Raw genomic sequence first — 18,633 nt, forward strand, 5'->3', positions numbered from 1 at the left:
ACTAAGGAACAGGGTACAGTTTTCCAGAGCACGTTAAAATAATACCAAGGGATCAAAACTAAAGGCTACAGTTCCACAAATGTGGAATGCAACAGATACAACAGTTAAGTGGCTGATTTTCCAAATAAGCATGAAACAAATCATCTCCTCCTTCAAAGCTGCAGAGCAATTTCTTGCTCCTGCAGAACAGCAATAGTGATCTCTAGCCCCTATGACCTTTACTGAGTCCATTCCAGAAACTCCTCAAACTCTTAACAGCCACCTTTGAGAATGTGGTGCAGAACTACTCTTCTTCTACAGACTATCTTTTATGCCTGCTCTGGCCGGCAAGGATAGAGCCTGCTAAGTCCTGAATGCATGTGGCCTCCGAGTGGAAGCCCAATAGAAAGTAGCTGCAGGGGAATCCTGCTAGTGCTCCTGTGGAATTTTGTCTCAGAGAAGCAGGAAGCATCCCTCTATTGGCTGTACTTTGGTTTGCCAAGTGCAGAAAGACAACGAAAAGTCAGCTTAGCAAACAGGATAACTACAGAAAGGCTCTTTAAAGGGAAGGGCTTTAATTCCATTCAAAAAGACATTTTTTTTCCTTTCCAAGTACAGCTAATTCCTAACACCAGTAACATGGAAAATTTTCACATAGTCATAAAGCAGGCTGAAATGTGCATGGATGTTAGGTCACAGTTCTTGGATGGGTTCTTATTTCCTCCCACTAACACTGGTTTTGATTGGATGAAGATGCACATCGGCTACACAAAAGCATACTACATGTCCATCTTCCTGCTGTCACCAACATGAAGAGTCCATTAAGGCAATACTATAGCCAAGTACCTAAAAGGTATACACAGTAGATTTAACACGTTATATTTGTTGTGTAGCTCTCCGTGGGCCTTGATGCAAAAGGAACAAGACAGTGGATATGATTCATACTTAAAACACACTGACAGCCTTCAGTCAGAAAGCAGAGTGAAGTGCCAACTTCCTGCTCTTCTGCAGTTAAAAAAAAAAAAAAATCAGAGAGAGAAGCTGCTAAACTGTATAAAAGGGCTACACCCTGCTATCAGACTAACTGTTGTATTTTGTTTTTCCTTAAATTCTTGGCTATTAGTTTTTATTCTTTGCTCTCCTCTTTACTTCAAGCCATGAAAACAGTCTAAACGCTTCAATGAACTGGAACCAGCTCACCTCTGCTCTCTCCAACTTGCAAGCAAGTTGCTTCTACAAACCAGAGCCTGCATTTCAAACTTAACCACTGACTTTTGCTCCTGCTTTCTTCTAGCCAGACTGTGTACAGGAGGAGGAGGTAGATGCTAGCTGGAGCCTGTGAGGCTGGCTCTGTGGTTAGAGGTAAGCCCAAAGGGCTGATCTGCATTATCAAGAACTGGCAGATAGGCTGTAAGATCTCAAAGAGCTCATTGGCAGCTGCTGTGTTCTATTCTCACCTAGCTACAAACCCACCTGACATCTTGTTCCTGAACTCAAAACACTGCGTGCTACAAGAACTTCACAATGAGCACAGAGTCAACAAGAGTGAAGAAGGCCACAGGGAAGGAGCAGAACAAAGACATCTCCTCTGGGTCTTCTACTTAGGATCACGCAAGTTCACACACACTTCATTATTCTAAAACACAGCCTCAGTATTGCTATTCTGGTCCGTGCAGAGCTTTCCAAGTCAGAATCCAACTATACCACTGATATTGAATTCCCCTTTGTGGATTCAAGACATGGCTCCTAACAAAGCAATCAATCAATTCACAGAAACACTGTAGATTATTTAAGTTTAGATGTTCATTTTCCATAAAGAAAACATAAAGAAAAACCCTGTAACTTGGGATAGGTTTCAAAGTTTGAAATCCATGGGGCTCCTCTGAAATGACAAGTTCTGGGTTTTTTTGTTGTTGTTCTGTTTTTTTTTTTCTTTGTTTTTTTTTTTCTTTGTTTTTTTTTTTCCCAGTGGCAATCTCCAAAGTGTCAGGAAAACTCCATAAGAATCTCAGTCTTTCAGTGGCTTCAGCATGTTTCTGTTGACATTTCTGGGCTTCTCCCTCAGAGAGTATGAATCAATCCTCTTGGACTGCACTTGCAGCTCACAACATAGCACTGTTGATATTAGAAGTCCTACCAAAAAAGGCCGATGTATTCCAGCTCTCATGTGACAGCCAGCATCCTCTGCTGAAAGCCACGGTAATACCCTGCTCGACAGGCTGGGCTTTTCACAGATCTCCCCTTGGCTCTGGCAGATCAGCGCCGCAGTCTGAGAAAGAATGCATGCTTGCACTCCTTACTGTCCAAGGGATAATATTTGTCATAAAAATCCAAAATGTATTCTTCAGTCTTAAATCCAAATTTTTGGTAAAGCAGCATAGCGGGGTTGCTTGCAGAGACGTGAAGGGTTACATCTTTGCCCATGCAGGTCTGCCAGGGGAGGAGAAAAAAAATATATATATATATACACACATATATCACAGCAAGAGAATGAAAAGCCTCTGGGGAAATGCAGAGGTGAAGAGATTCATCAGCGTTGGTATTTAAGTTACTGAGAAAATGTGAGAAAAATCGTAGGCCTCACCACAGACGTTACCACACATAGCACCAGCTGAAACACGAAGGCAATACTGCTCTTCCTCAAAGCCTTTGTTTCTGGGAAACATGGACTCTGACAATGAAATCAAAGCTTTGGATTCTAATCTGTAAGCTTCCCACTGTCAATTTCTAAGTAACTGTTAATTAAAAATAATCTCAGTGTACTGTACTAATCTCAAATACTTAATGACAACAGCCTGAAGACAAAACATGCCGAAGGATCAAATGCTGTGCTCCTCCCCATCAGCAAACAGGGCTGAACTCTCTGGGACTGTGCTGTAACACCAGTGCACCTCTGGACTGTCACACTGGAATTCCTCTACATAACACCCAGCTTCTCTCCCATCCTGCAGGGCATGGCACTCATCTCCTGAGAAGGCAAGAGAATTCAGTTCTGACAGCAATTAGCATTGCTGAAGTTACCATAAAGATCCAAGATTATATTGGGAACCTTTCCCTCTGATAAACTAATAATATCACAACATTTCCTGCTTTCCTTTAGTGCTTTAATAGCATCCTATGTATGTTGAACATATGGTAACTTTAAGTGGTAACAGCACTCAAGGAACTTTACATAGCATATCATTCAAAGTGAAAAGCTCTCACCAGGATTTAAAAAAAAAAAAAAAAAAAAAACAAATACTCAGGAATCACTTTGGGGAAAAAGAAGCTGAGATCATCAAGATGATATACTTTGGCACTCTGGGCCAGATGCATTAGAAGGTAATTTCTGAAAACAAGTCCATCACCAAAGCACTATTTGCTTCAAAGCATTTTTTGTTAGATTATGCTGTTCCCAATAATTCATCCCCAAAATAAGCACATTGATCTTTACCTTCAACAGAGAATAAGAGTGCTACCCTCCATCCAAACAGTGCACAAAGGTGGCCTTAGCTACAGAGAGTAGCCCCTGGTATCAGCCCAAGTTGTCTACCACTGACAAATGTGCAGCAATGCAAAAATAAATCTAACATGAGCCGAACACACAATGGTGATGTCTCATTGCTAGTGAGTCCAATCAGCCTCAGCCCTACTTGGCTCTCCTCAACACGATAAGCTTTTTTGCTAGTTTACCTGAAAGTAGAATTAGGTTAATTGGCTGTGATGGGTCTGACAAAAATTTGTGGTGATTTTGCACAGCCGACTTGCAAACACATCCCAGCCAGGAAAGAGAAGAGTCCAGCTGCTGAATCCCTGCAAACCTCAGCTCACCTCCAATTCCTGTTTCCCACTGGGAGTTGACATCTCACATCAGCTGGCTGCAGTTCACAGCAATTTAATTAAATGCTTTAAGGTAGAGATGTTCAGGAAAGGCAAGGGGTGAATTTAAAATAGATTGCTCTGTGTGCTGACACAGGCTAACAACCAGTGAGAGGTGGGCACTGCAGAAAGCTTTGTTGGTAGAATTACCCATGGGTGGCCAAGAAGAGCTATCCACAATAGAAACTGCTTTTCTAAGGTACAAATCACCGTTTCCACAGATCTGCTAGAACTCAATCTCTCTTTAACCAAATAAATATTAGTAAAAGCAGTTTCAGTGGTGAGCTCTTGCTAGTGCAACTTATCTCAACTAAACCAAGTTAAGGAACACTTCACATCAGCAGCTCTGCCAAGAGAGCTCAGAGAGTGCTAAAACTGGATCCTGAGGAAGTACAGCTGGGCTCTGACAAGGACATCTGTCTGTACCCTTACTCAAAATCACACTGGCTTTCATGCAATTCAATTCAAGAAAGTAACGGAATCAAGGACACCTTAATAAGAGCATTCATTCAGTGGTTTCATGAAGCTTAACTACTTTAAGTTTTAAGGAGTTGTCCTTTAGTTAGCTCAGATTAATTTTCCCAAGTGTCCTTGTGTAACAAAGCCTGGTACAAGCTGGTCTGAACAAATATGAATGAGGTTGCAAACACTTATTCTTTATCTTCAACTCTGCTGGATTTTATCCAGCATATTAGAAGTGAAGGAGAATGATTAGGATCAGTTAAGTGATTTAACACAACTGCATCGGTCATGGAATAAGCTTCCAGTTGTAGATAAGAAAAAATGCCATATATACCAACTGCAATATTAGCACTGTTACTATTCTTCCCTTCCATTCCCAAATTTACAAGATTGCTGTTATGTGAACTACTGACCACTGGAATAAGCCCAGTTAATCCCAAAAGACCCCATCACCTCACTAATTCTGAGGACCTTAGCAATACAGTCTAAGTACATTTCAGTTTCTGCTTTTCAAGCAACTTCCCCCCATAAATCTTCCTACATGCTGACAATCTGTGCAGCTATGTGAGCAAATAAAGGGCAAGGGGAAAGGGGGAACACAGCACTACCTGCTCTTGAACATGTGCACATGTACATGCCAGGAAGAAGGGAGAGCTGGTGCTTTAGCAAAGACATGGGAGTCTTTTTTTTTTTTTTAATCTTTTATTACCTGGATAAGATGATAAATCATGAAGGTTGCAATTCCAGCTCTTCTCCACTCAGGGTGAACAAACAGAAAAGAGATGTAAGCTTCATTGTATTTCACGTCTGGCACCATAAAGCCAAAGGCAATGATAACTTTTTTATAAAGGACAACAACACTGAAGTCTGGATACTGCAGGCATTCTGACAAATCAATTCCTACGAAAAAAGAAATAAACAGTTGAAAGCACTGCAAACCAAATGGAAAGCAGGGCTACACTGTCACACTTGCATGGAAATTTAGATTTTTAAGCCCAGTACTTGATTTCTTCCTCTTATCCATTTCCAAGCCCTGTGATTGACAGATGTTTCAACCAAACACTTAAACAAGACGAGACTTTTGCCACTGATGACAATAGATGCAGCAGTTAACATGCACAAAGGGGAAAAACCTGCTTACCTGTTCTGGAGAAATAAACTAAAGCCAAATTAGCTAAAGGTAAAACCCAAAATCAAAAAAGGAATGGTTTAAAAAAATATTTATAAAAAAAATAACAACAACCTCAGCACCCAAATAATCTTTCCTTGGTTTGTATTCTGAGCCATATCAGCAGTCTCTTGGATCCAGTCCTAAACATGTATATGGATTAAGATACTTGCACATATGCAAATATTTTCTGGATCAGGTCCCAGTAAATCTGGGACCCCCTTTGCCTACAGCTCTTGGGGCCGCAGTAACGTTGAAGGATAAGGGCTTACTTCTTCACCCATCTGTGCCCTGCCAGCACGACGCAGGCATACACCGTTATGCTAGTTTACTACTGCAACCTGCAAATGCCAAAGGACCTGTCTGCAAGCAAAGGGGAGCAACACAGAGTGCATCAGCTACTCCATCCTCTCCCTCCTGCAAACTCTCTCCAGACACAGCACACCCGAAACTGGGTTCCATGTTTGGTAGCATTACCCGCCTACAGTTCCTGTCTCTTTTCTCCACCCGGCCTTCGCCTCTACTGCTTCTTCCACTATCTGTACTCAGCTGTTTGTGGAGCTACCCTGTGAAGCTGACCACAGCATTCAACACAGTGAAAACATTTACTTTTAGCATGCAAATTATCCAATCTGGTGTCTGAAACAGCCTGTCTGGCAGTGGTGCTTCTTTGAGTCAGAGGCTGGACAGAAACACCTGAAGTCAGTGGCTCCTGAGTGGAGTTTGCAACCTTACCCAATCATATTGCTGGTGCAGCCTAAGAGCATCTACACAGCACGCTAGGGCCAAGCATTTAGCTCACAGCACAGAAAAGTGCTTGGTAATTTGTCTGCATAGACAGGCCCTACACGAGGTGCAGGATCACACTGTCTATTTCAGCCTCAAATTGGCAATCTCAGATATTCACAGGGTAACAAAACAGTAGAGTATGTTTTCCAGTAATGTTTACCACTCATAACAACATGTGAGACTTCAGAAAGCACTAGGCTTAAAAAAGTGAGTGAATTATTTTCTTGCTTGAGAGTAAGATGGGTGGAGTAAGACGTAGGAGGAATTGATTGGCAATAGGGAGCAGCGTTAATTAGCTCAAGGCTGCAATTGACTGTGAAGTGCCTCAGAGCAAGTCTGTACAGGAACACTACACTGCCCTGAGTGCTCTGGTGGTGGTGAAGCAGTGCCGTACCCGCAGGAAGACGCTTAGCTCAGTACAGTTTACTACTTGTCTGCTCAGGAGATGTTTCCCGTTAAGGCATGAAAGCACAAGATACCATGAGAGACAACAAGGAGGAGTCTTGCTTCACTTCAGCTCATTTGGGGTAACTACCCACCAGCCTGTTTCTGCCTTGAGATAAACAAGAAGAGTTTTGACAGGAAGGACTTAGAGACGTGTAAGAACTAAGGTCTGGACTCACACCACCTGGGGAAGTGCCTATGACTTAAGAACTCAGTCAGCGAGAGTGTCACTACTAGAAGGCACTGAGTGCACTTAAGTGCACTAAACACAGTTCAATGACAGTGCACTTGATAGGTCAGGTTGACAGTTGGACTTCATGATCTTGTAAAGTCTTTTCCAATCTGAATGATTCTATTTCTCTGAACACCACTGCTATGACATCCCCCCAGCTGTTCATCCCATCCCCAGCTTATCAGCAGCTGCACCAGTCCAGTGTAAACTAAACCTCTGGTGCCCCCGCAGACACTGTGCTTTATATCTCCTGCTAAAATAGATGAGGGCGCAATAATCTTAGAGCCCCAACCTCCAAAAATTTACACCATAGAAAAGATTTTGAAGTTTAGAGACTGATGGGAGTGTCAGTTTTCTGATTTAATAATGCACAGTCCTAGTAGGGTGGAACACACCCACGCTCCTTATGTTAAATAAAACAAGGTGAGTCCTGAAAAGCTTGATGAATGTGCAGCCCAACTTGGCCAGAACTTCAAATGCATTATCAAAAGAGGATAGACTGACAAAAGGGTTCTGTCTCTGTCAGGATTGCAGTATCTTGTGAGCTCCCAACTTGGCATATCTTGCCTTTCACAAGCCATCTTCCCCTGTACAATTTGAACAATAAGTAGCACAAAGAGCTCTGATCCTGACTGCAGCTTAAGAGCACAAATGAACTACAAGCAACGTTGAATCATTATCTGCAAATCAAAATGTAAAGCAAACAGTTATTTGGAATAAAGGAGTGCACTGTTTACACTGGGCTTTTTTAAATTACTCTGCAGTGTTGACTTCTAATCAGAAGCTTCACTTCTGTTATTTCATAAGAGTTAGAGGCTACAGTCTAACTGTTGCCCCAACTCCACCATATAAAGGGCAGCCGCTGCCCCAGGGATCTTACAATTAAAGAGATGATACATAAAAATCAGCATTCAAATTTTCTCATACATTGCAAGTATCAAGTCTTGAAGAAATAAAGAACACCACACTGAAACTTGCAGTAGTTAGTGTGATTCCTAGATTTCAGTCCGATGAGTATCAGATCTATGGTATAAAATTGTTTACATTCAGCCCACTCCCAAACCTCCATAGCAAAAAGGTTCAACTGGTTCCTTAATTTTAGTAACCGACTATTTCTACTGGCATCAATGATGTTACTCAAAATAACCTATTTCTTTAAGTGCTGTGCTAATTAGGGCCTAATTGCCCAGTTCTAAATGATCTCAAAAGACAAAGACACCAAACCCATGTCTCCATCTCAACCACATTCCTATGATGTCAGATAATGGTTTTCTAAGAACTGCGCCAGACACCAACTGAAGAAAAGTTTGGCCCCAGAATGCTTTCTTTTCTGAACAAAACCACTTCCTTCTTAGAAAACCAAGCATCGAAGGAATCTTACCAGGCCAGAAGAATTCGTGGCACATAGAGTTTATAGTAGGGATGTGATTAGGGCGAACGTAGCAGTAATCAATGGGTGCTTCTGGCTCAGCCTTCCAGTTGAGATCATTCCTGTGTGGATACGCCCAGATTTCTGCCAGCAGCTTGAGTTTGGGGGGCTTTGTCTCATAATCACGCCTGCCAATTAACATGAAAAGCAAACACAGAAGGCAAGTGAGGAACAATGCCACTGCAGCCCATAAAATATTTTCTGACATGCTCAACTTGGAACAAAAGAACAGTCTTCCATTCATGTGGGAACACAGCATATTGCTCAGCAATAACCCTGTTGTGTCAGAGATCAGAACACTTCGATCCAAAGCACATCAAGGCAGACTGTCTTTATGGCAGCACCAAGGATATTATGGTCTGACCCAAGAGCAGGCACAACTTGCATCTAAGAACCACGGTGATTCCTCCGCTGCCCTGCCCCCCTCTTCCCTTGGAGACTCCCCTTTCTAATGCCAGTTTAATTATTCAGCTAAACAAAACTATCTTTCCAGAGTTACCACAGGATACTGAATTGTATGTACAGCAGCAACGAGCGAGGATGGCTGCCCAGAACAAAAGCATCCACTCCCACAACTCTTGCTCAGAGGCCATGAAAGGTGGGCTGCTGTTTCCAAAGTGAAGAGCAAATTCAATCTCTGACCACCTGTACCTGATGTACGGTTTCAGGACACGAGACGTGTAAGGACTGACAATGCTGTGGTCTGGCAGCAGGTCTTCTGACCCTACCAGTCGATACAGAAACTTTGTTGTCTGCTGTCGATATCCCTTCATGGCAGGCAGCACTGTCTGCATGTATAAAAAAAAAATCCAGAACACGTCAGGAGAACTAGTCAATAACTTAACACAAGGGAATCATAGTAACAGAAAGAACACGGGCCTTTCATTACAACAGGATGATCTGGACCCCAGGATGACTATTCCACCTCAGAGGAATGCAATGCACTCACATATTCAGCAGCTGTAGCTATAAGCTACACTTACTGCTCAGCAAAGCTCTCCAGATAATCTCTGTCCTACATGGCATGAAAGAATAGTTGGGTACCACCATGGTTTTTTGGGCAGGACTGGAGTACAAATACATAGAAATCTGTGGTACTTATACTGACAGACAGCTATGCTGACTGAGTATTTCCTGAGAAAAAAAATGAAGCTTGTGAAATAATCAGTGGGTACATAGCTCCAAGTCATAGTAAGCCTTGTTCACATAAATCTTTCAACTTCCCAGGCCAGATATTCTAAAGGTGATGCTGCTGCTTGCAGCAAAAGCTCTAAAACAACCAGAGTCAAAGGATCGCTTAGATTTAATGGCACTCACTTGGTATCTGTCCAAGATCCTGAAGTCTTGACTTGTAGTTCTGTAGGTTGCTTGCCCTACTGGGGACCTGGAAACACCTTCTTTGGCTCCATAAATCCCATCAACCAAGAGCAGTGCAGCATTCACGACCTGGTCCAAGTCAAAAAGCGGCAGCCCCCTTTCCCTCTTGGCTTGCCTGACTATCAGCTTGCGCCTCAGTCTCCGGCCTCTGGGGTCATGCTCAGGGCATTGGGACAGGCTTCCAGTCTCTTCAGCAGCAGCTTCTCCTCATAGATACTAACAGAGGTATGCTTGGGAGCTCTGGGTTTGGCATCCTTCTCCAGCTGTGGTTTCCTCTTGTCTCTTCCCCTCAACTGCAGAGGCGTGTTTGGCTCTTCAGGATCTTCACTGTCACCTTCCATCCTTTCTGTTTTTTCTTCTTCACTCTCCACTTCTTGTTTGATCTGCTCAGCTGTCTTCACTTTTTTTCTACTTGCTATCATGGTCCCAGCACCAGCAGTCCCACTTGGAGGGGGCACATACTCTATTCCTGGGTCTATGACTCCATCTCCTTCCATCTCCTCATCATCTGCTCAAAACACCAAAATAATCCAGGAAGAAAAATGTAAACATAGAAATCCCATTGCAAAGGGGGATCTTGCAGAACTTTTCTGCTAAGGAAAAATACTGTGGGATACCCAACAGACTCAGTTTTCTGTATAGTTCTAGGCCTCCGGATTTGGGATAGAGGATGCATTAAGAAGTCCGATTTTGGGACACAGAATTGATCCTTCTAAGGTATCTTGCAATTTGGCATCCAAAAACATCACACACTGAGCTGTAAAGCTCAAACATTAAATTGCTGAAAATTCCTTAACACTGGGAATCAAATGGTGAAGCTGATGAGCTCTATCTCTAGCTAGCATACCCTGGAGAAGCTTTGTTTAAAGTGGTATAACAATTACAAGTCACAAACGAACAGCATTTGTTGCTCTGCAGAACGCGATTCAATGAGTCATGAGGGAATCACGTGAACTTGATCGAGGGGAGGTTCAGGTTGGATACAAGGAAAAAATCTCTTCTCCAAGAGTGGTCAAGCATTAGAACTGGCTGCCAAGGGAGGTGATGGAGTCACCATCCTTGGAGGTGTTCAATAAATGTTTAGGCGTTGTACTAAGGGACATGATTTAGTGGGGAAATATTGGTGGTAGGTGGATGGTTGGACTAGATAATCTTGGAGGTCTTTTCCAAGCTTGGCAATTCTATGATTCTATGACTACATTCCTTCCAACAATAAGTGATTTATTCTCTATCTTCTAGATTAGAATGAGGTCTGGCTCCCCAAGGAACTTCCAGCATTCACTATGTATCACTACTTTGCAACCACCTTAACTTTAAAAAATCCTGCAGTTTTGAGAGCTCCTTTTTTTAAATGTCTTCTTCTTGACAACTATGCACAGCTTATTATTAAGAGAAAAATATAGCAGTTCTTACCATGAAACAGGGCCTGTGGTGGCATGACATCAGGGATGAGATCTGCTTCTGAGAGAAGACTAGGAGTAGCTGAATGTGAGGCTGGAGTGCCAGGAGCAGAGAAGTCCAGAGATGGGGAAGGAGAAGGGCTTGTCAGAGGAGTGCGATCTGAAGAGCTCAAAGAAGAAAAGTCAATCACCTCTCCTTTCTCAAGGACAATATCGGGACGACGGCCTCGACTGGAGAATTTAACAGGTGTGGAGGAAGTACTACGGTCCAGGAAGCCGGCTGCCTCCTTCTGGGCTCTCCGAATATCCTTGGCTTCCTGAGTGCGAGACCTCTTCTCCTTCAGCTCCATGGCCGATTCAACTGGATTGCGGCTTACCCGTTTCCTGAGACCTTCTACAGTAATGATGGGATCCAGAGGTGGCTTTGAAGCTGCTAAAGAAGTAGCTTGCTTATTCTAACATACACTTAGCTCCTGCAATCACTGTATATGTACTATATAGCAATAAGAACATGCTGCCTTGAAATTTGAGAGGATCTATTTTCAAGATATACAAGAAATTTGTTTCAAGGTATGTCGCAAAGTCAGTTTGTCATTAAAGCCTCACTTAAACCCTGTTCTTGCTCCTCTACACTGAAGGAAATTTGCATTTAGTGTGGACAAAATGAAAACAAAATAAAACACTCCCTAGGGTAAAGAAGAACAGAAGAATCACAGATTTCAGTTGCAAAGAAAAAAAACACCACCAAAAAAGCCCACACAGATTTCAAAAGCCTTTAAATCAGTTAGCACACTGCAAAAGGGAAACAAAATATAAAAGGCTTTTCTTTTAAGCAAACTTTTGTCATGTTTTCCAGCTTTGTCAGCTCTGGCCCAGCTAGGAACCTATATCCCATCTGGGAAACAGTTACCTTTCGCCTTTAGTGCAGATGCAGACAGCTTTTCCCCTTCAGGTTTCATTGTTGGGGGTTTATTATGAACCAGTTTCCACCACCCTGGTTCTCCAAACTCCTGCGCTCCTGAGCGGAAATACAAGGGGCTCCCCACAGAGAGACAGCCAGCAACTGTGCTCCACCATGTTGAGGTCTTTTTCCTACAGTGCGAGATGTGAAAACAAGCTTTAGGTCCCTACTCACCGCTGTGCCTTCACCCCAAAGCCTCCCCACTCCTCAGAGATGGTAAGGGCAGAGGGCTTCAGGTGCTGACTGACACAGCGGGATTACGTACTCCTAAATTCCAGTCCTCCAGGAGGGAAAGGAGGAAAGAATTTCTTCTCAGATAACCATTCTAAAGGACAAGGCACAATGTATCAGCGGGCTCTGACATACAAAGTGCTGCATACTTATGTTAAGGCAGGTCTCAGGAGGCAGCAGCAAACACTGAGAGGCAAGGCTCCCTGAGAGAGGGCCATCAGCTGCCCTCCTGCAGGGTCCCGTTGGTTTCCAGAGGGGACTAACATTGTTGGGTACAAACATTGTTGGGTACAGAGCAAGAAGGCACAGGCATGCAATGAAAGCAAAGCCAAACAGCAGATCTGGATAGGCAGAAAGGCGAGATCTCACAACAGAGAAATCCTTGGAGCCAGGAGGAAGGAAGTCTGTGAAATCAATAAATACACAACTTCATAGGCTTGCTCACTTCCTTTCCTGCCTTCATAGTACATGCATTAACAGACATTTGATTTTGACAGTGACAGTATGCTTAGAAAATAACACGACATTCACTTATGCAAGGCACAAGACACTGTCACAGAAGGCTACCATTTATGAGAAAGGTTCTCATTCTAACAGCTTCCTCCTCAGTACACACTGACTCTGAAAGAATTTACCGTACTGTGCAATGCCTACTAAGTAAGAACTATGTTATTAAGATCCAAAACAAGCTGAAAGACAAAGCCCAGTTTCCCTTTGTCATTAACTTGATGATACAAACTTTGGACCTGAGGAAAAAGATGCTTTGCTGAAGCTCTTTTTTTCTTTCAATCCAGACAGATGACATCAGGATTAGCCCATCCACTCTGAAAATTTAGTCAGACTGAAAAGCTTTTTGGGTTCATACAGTACCTAAATGAAGGTAAGAAATAACTCCAAAACATATGCAGCTACATTGCTACATTTTTTATTTTGCTCTTTTTCCCCCTCACGTTGAGAAATGCTTATTTTTTTCCTCAAGATTGCCCCTCATGCCTACATTCAGGTTCTTAGTACTAAATACTTCAATTTTTTGGCTAGCTAGACTCAACAGAGACATCCCTAACTAACCAGGGCTCACGTTGCCCACCTGTATACCAGTTTCTAATTCATTCAGCTCACCAACCAAAGCTTCCAGGACACAGCGTGTCTTTACCTGTTTCCTAATAAGAAAGTCCAGTGTTTCTCAATAAAAGCACAAATATCTTCTTTCCATCTGAAGTACCCCTGGCGGCCAGTTCCTTCCAGAGACAAATTGTACATTGCCAGCATGACAACCTGGAACAGAAAGGAGTGGAAACCAGTGCACCTTTTCTGCTTCTCCTGGTGAGCTGCCACCCAACTGTGTGATGCTATGCACACACAAATCTTTACAACTTCATAAATATCTTATTTTGCAACACCTCTTAGGCAATTTCTGCAATTTTTCTCTTGCTTTCATGCTGCCTTTTCTCATCTCTCTATTGTTAGATGAACATTCTTCTGTCTTTTTCCCCCCCCAGACATTTCACACCCTGGGGGAATAAAAGTGCTTAATTATGCGGGTTTATGAAGAAACACAAACTTCTGCAGAGTGGGATAAATTGGTCATATGGCAATTGGGATCTGAATGCAGTATCTAAGTACGAGTAGTCTTTTGAAAAAGACAAAAAATTGTGACAAGCAATCCCACTACTTTATTCATCAGAAACATAGCAATCAGAGTCTTCCCAGATATTTACTGTTGCATATTAAACTGGATGCAGGTTAAACTACGTAAAAAAATCACATAACATCTACTAATATTTCTTGGTATACAAGAATTAAGTTTGTCTCCAAATCACAGAATGGCTTGGGTTGGAAGGAACCCCAAAGATCTCCAAGTTCCAAGTACCCTGTCACAGGCAGAACTGTCAGCCACTAGATCAAATACTACACATCAGATTGCCCAGGCCCCACCTGCAGGGATGGAGCAACCACATCATCTCTGGGCAGCCTGTTCCAGCACCTCACCAAACTCTCAGGAAAAACTTCCCCCTGATATCTAATCTGAATTCCCCTCCTTTACTTTAAAACCATTCCCCCTTTTCCAATCACTATCTACCCATGTAAAGTTGATTTCCATCACATTTATAAACTCCCTTTAAATGCTGGAAGGCAACAGTGAGGTCTCTTCTCAGCTTTCTCTTCTTCAAATTGAATGAGTTCAGTTCCTTCAGCCTGTCTCCATAGGAGAGGTGCTCCAGCCCTCTGAGTGGCCCTCCTCTGGACCCTCTCCAAAAGCTGCACTTCTTTCCCGGGTTGGGGGCCACAGACTGGACACCGAACTCCAGATGGGGCCACACAGGGGCAGAACAGATGGGGACAATCGCCTCCCTGTCCCTGCTGATCACCCCTCTCCGGATGAAGCCCAGGATACCATTAGCCTCCCGGGTTGCAAGAGCACACTGCTGGCTCACGTTCAGTTTTTCATCTATCAAGACCCCTAATCCTTCTCAGCAGGGCTACTCTCAAGGAGTTCTTCACTGAGTTTGTATACATACCTGGGATTACCTCAACCCAAGAGCAACACCTTGCACTTTGCTTTGTTGAACCTCTTTAGGTTCACAAGGGCCCATCTCTTGAGTTTATCAAGGTCCCTCTGGGTGGCATCCCTTCCTTCTGCTTCATCAACCTCACTGTTCAGCTTGGTGTCATCAGCAAAGTTGCTGAGGGTGCACTCAACCCCATCAACTATATCACTGATAAAGATGTCAAAGAGCACCAGTCCCAAGACAGACCTCTGGAGGACACCACTCATTATTGGCCTCCAAATGACGTTCTTACAAGTGATCTTCATTCAACAATCCATTACAGCACTTTTACGTGCTTCACAGCTTAATTTAGCCCAACCAACTATCAGAAAGGTTTGGAAAGAACCACATCTCTTTTTGAGTAAATCTCAGATGACCAACTGCTTATTACATGGAATCAATTTCATACTTCAGACAGATTTGATCACTTCTCTCAATTCAATGTATCCCAAAGGAACAGCAGCTTCAAGCAGCTTCCCTGCATGAAGCCTACGGAGACTTTCCTCTTCACCAGTTCTGATTCTATCTTTCCCTTTGGCATGCCACCCTCCTTCCATTCTGCTGAAAAGGGCAGAGCATAATGCTACTGACTTGGCTCTCTGGTGCACAGGTGGCAACACTGACTTTTTCACCCTGCAGCCCTACACAAGGCACCAGCAGAAAGCACTGCAGAAGTTACAACTGATGTTTGAAATGATCTATTATGAGACAGCACATGACTTCTGTCACGAAGTGCAAAAAGATGTCTTGTATACCTCCCAATGCTCAGCATTTGGAAGCACTTAATGCTGAGCAGTAGCTACTGCTTGATCAAATCAATTTATGCAAAAGCAACTGGTACTTCCTGCCTGCCCCTCAAAGTAAACCAGCACCCTACTGAGAGCAAGACATGCATCACCCTACCCACACAGTGCTTGCTATATAATGCATAATATTTTGATTGCTCAGGTGTGTAAGTGACTGAACTTGCAGAATCCAGCAAGAACTGTTAGTAAGCAAGCAGCCAAGTTAGAGCTTTGCATTCAGGGAACTGGCAAGCTTTCTGTTTGTGTGCTGCCACCTCACTAGTTTTATATTCACTTGTATATATAAAAAACTGTTCATGCCTAGAAGCCAAATTGCATTCTGCTTCTCCAAATTTGCCTGAAGCCACGAAATTCACGTGCAACATGAGTGAGGAGGGAAAAAGAAGAAGAATGTGGTTTATGTGATTATCTTGCAACTTACTTGCCAAATACTCAAATTCTAATCTGCAGGCAATCCTCTACTAATTAATTTCTGAAGTTCGTTTGTATGTTTGTCATCTGTACCCAATCCTCCTTTTCTAGGTAATACACACACAACAAACAACAATTCTCTAACGTGCTGTGGTCGTAAGCACAGACATTGTACTTACTTGTTGCCAAGTTAATCTCAGCCGTTCAAATTGTTCTTTCCCATCTTCTGAGCAATCAGAGCAAGTAAATCTGAAAAAGTTATCTCCTTTGAGATAGCTGAGCTGTTCTCTCAGTTGACCTAAAAATCAATAGGCAAAAGATCAAAGTTTCAGTCCTTTCATACAAAGAAAAGCTGCAAAGAAGATCAGGATTCCCTACAACATCAGGCAGAAAAGCACTTTTGCCTTTTCCTGGAGTCCAAAGACCCAAGCAGTTCCCAAGAAGTGCTGGCACAAGCGGTAATGTAAGGTATGGGTTCATTTTACAGTTGCAGCAGTCAGCAGTGACTATCAAAAAGCACAGGCATTAGAAAGTCTCGTTCTACTTAGCAGCTGAACACAGCCAAAGGATTTCCTCCACATTTTTCATAAGTTTTTGCTTCCCAAGAACAATCTATGTACTGCAATAAATAACCATTTTCCCCATTCTACTTGAAACAAACAACCACCAGTAACAAAAAACCAGCTGATCTGCTAACCCTGCAAAAAATTTGAATAAATTGATCTACTGTGGTAGAGCCAAATATAAAGCAGTACACATTAAAAGCTAAATGTTCTAATTCTGTTTCTACAGCAAACGATGGGCAAAAAAAAAAAAAATCTATCAAGATCCCTAAACTCAACTGAGATGAAAGAAAGCAAAATCAGAAGAGAGAGAAACAGAGGATTACAGCATTTCTGAAATACACAAGAAAGGTCTGCCTCTAAAAGCGTTTCATCTCTATCATTACTGCCCTTTGGATTTGTTCCACAGCAACAAGAGGAATATCTATCTTTGTAAAACAGAACAAACTGAGTGTTAAATTGAGTGCCCTAAGATCACATGCTACCTTTAACTCTGTTCCTTTTTATTATCATCTATTATTAATACATTTCAAGCTAATATGTCCCACTGTCCGCACAGCATCATTTTAACAGTATTGTGCTGGCTCCACCACATCATTAGCAACGCTTACACCATGCCTTGAGGGATTTCTACACTAGACTTGTGGCAAGTTCTAGGATGGTAATAAGGTCAGCTCTGATACAGCTGTGAAATACTGAAGACTGACGAGTTCCATAATGCTAAACACAGAAATAATAAAAACACAACAACAATTAGATAACAAAACAACAACAAAAAACAGTGCTTAGCAATACCTAGGTTTTGGGTCTAATAATAGATCCAACTGTTTAGAATTCCAAAAGTAAAAGTTGCTATTTTGCTAGCAGCATACATCTTATGTCAAGCAGCAACAGCAAAGGGATCTAGTTATCTAGCTTGCTCCAAGCACCTCCCAAAGCTAGGTACTACAGGCTGGACACACTTCTGCAAAAGCTAAATTAAAGTTACATCATCAGAAAATCATTAGTGCTGAGATTTACCCATATGCTGAATAGATGCAGCAAGCAATTAGGGAGAAAAACAATAAAAAAAGAAAAGTGGCTCCACATACAAAGGTTCCTCCACAGATCTTTGCAGAAAGAGTTGTCCTTTACTTGAGAGGAATGAGAGGACAACTCACCTGGCCAAAGCCCCTTGGCATGCCAGTGATAGGCCTCAGGACAGCATGTGCATTTCTGATGTCCTATCCTTGTTTGGCACTAATTAGAGCAGACAGCCCCCCCTTCTCGCAGGGAACACCAGCTAACGACACCCACACAGCTCACGGATTGAGGCGCCCAACACACAGAACAAGCAGCATGAGACAGCTGGACTCTGCTACACCTAGACAGCATTTTCGCCCCACCACCGGGACACAGCTAACCAAAAGTCACACAGAGCATACAGGACAGCATAGACACCTTGTAGATCGCAACCCTGGTGATGCCAGTTGCACGTGAGAAAGGCTACAAGGAACAGCAAAGCCAGCTCTCTTACTTGCTGGAATCCACTTCTGGCACTTCTCGCAGTAGTAGGACATCTCCTCCATCCAGGACGCATCACCTTCATCACTGTTCAGCGAGTCTCCACTCTGGTCATGGGATAAATCCACCGAGGCCTGGTCCTCAGACTCTACAATCAGGAGGGTTTCCCCTTCCACCTCACCCTCCTCCAGACCCTCCGAAGTCGAAGTCCTCGTGGCTTCATCATCATGGCGGCTCAGCAGCCCACTCATGTGGACGTTATTAGCCATCCTTCATGACCTACAGCAGGATGGTGTTTGCATGACAAGGAGCCCGTCCTCCTCGCATTCACAAGTCCATCCACACTGGATGTGCCAAGTCTCCACAGGTACTAGCGATGGAAGAAATATTTTGTGTGTGCCCTATGGCTTTTGGTACAGGAATATTACGTGCCTGAAAGAAACAGTCTTTCACAGGTGATCTCTGTTTACT

At 43.0% G+C, this 18,633-nt stretch overlaps 1 protein-coding gene across 1 annotated transcript; it reads right to left on the reverse strand.

Moving 5' to 3' along the window:
- Positions 1-532: 532 nt before the first annotated feature.
- Positions 533-18,431, reverse strand: KAT14 (lysine acetyltransferase 14). The gene is given in 11 exon segments (XM_010706576.4): positions 533-2,409; positions 5,009-5,199; positions 8,314-8,489; positions 9,013-9,149; positions 9,679-9,884; positions 9,887-10,246; positions 11,152-11,568; positions 12,049-12,230; positions 13,484-13,605; positions 16,276-16,394; positions 18,176-18,431. Coding segments are annotated over 11 exon segments (2,340 nt in total). The 3' UTR covers positions 533-2,235.
- Positions 18,432-18,633: the final 202 nt, after the last annotated feature.

Source organism: Meleagris gallopavo, chromosome 2, assembly GCF_905368555.1.
Source record: "Meleagris gallopavo chromosome 2, MGAL_WU_HG_1.1, whole genome shotgun sequence".
Taxonomy (NCBI): domain Eukaryota; kingdom Metazoa; phylum Chordata; class Aves; order Galliformes; family Phasianidae; genus Meleagris; species Meleagris gallopavo.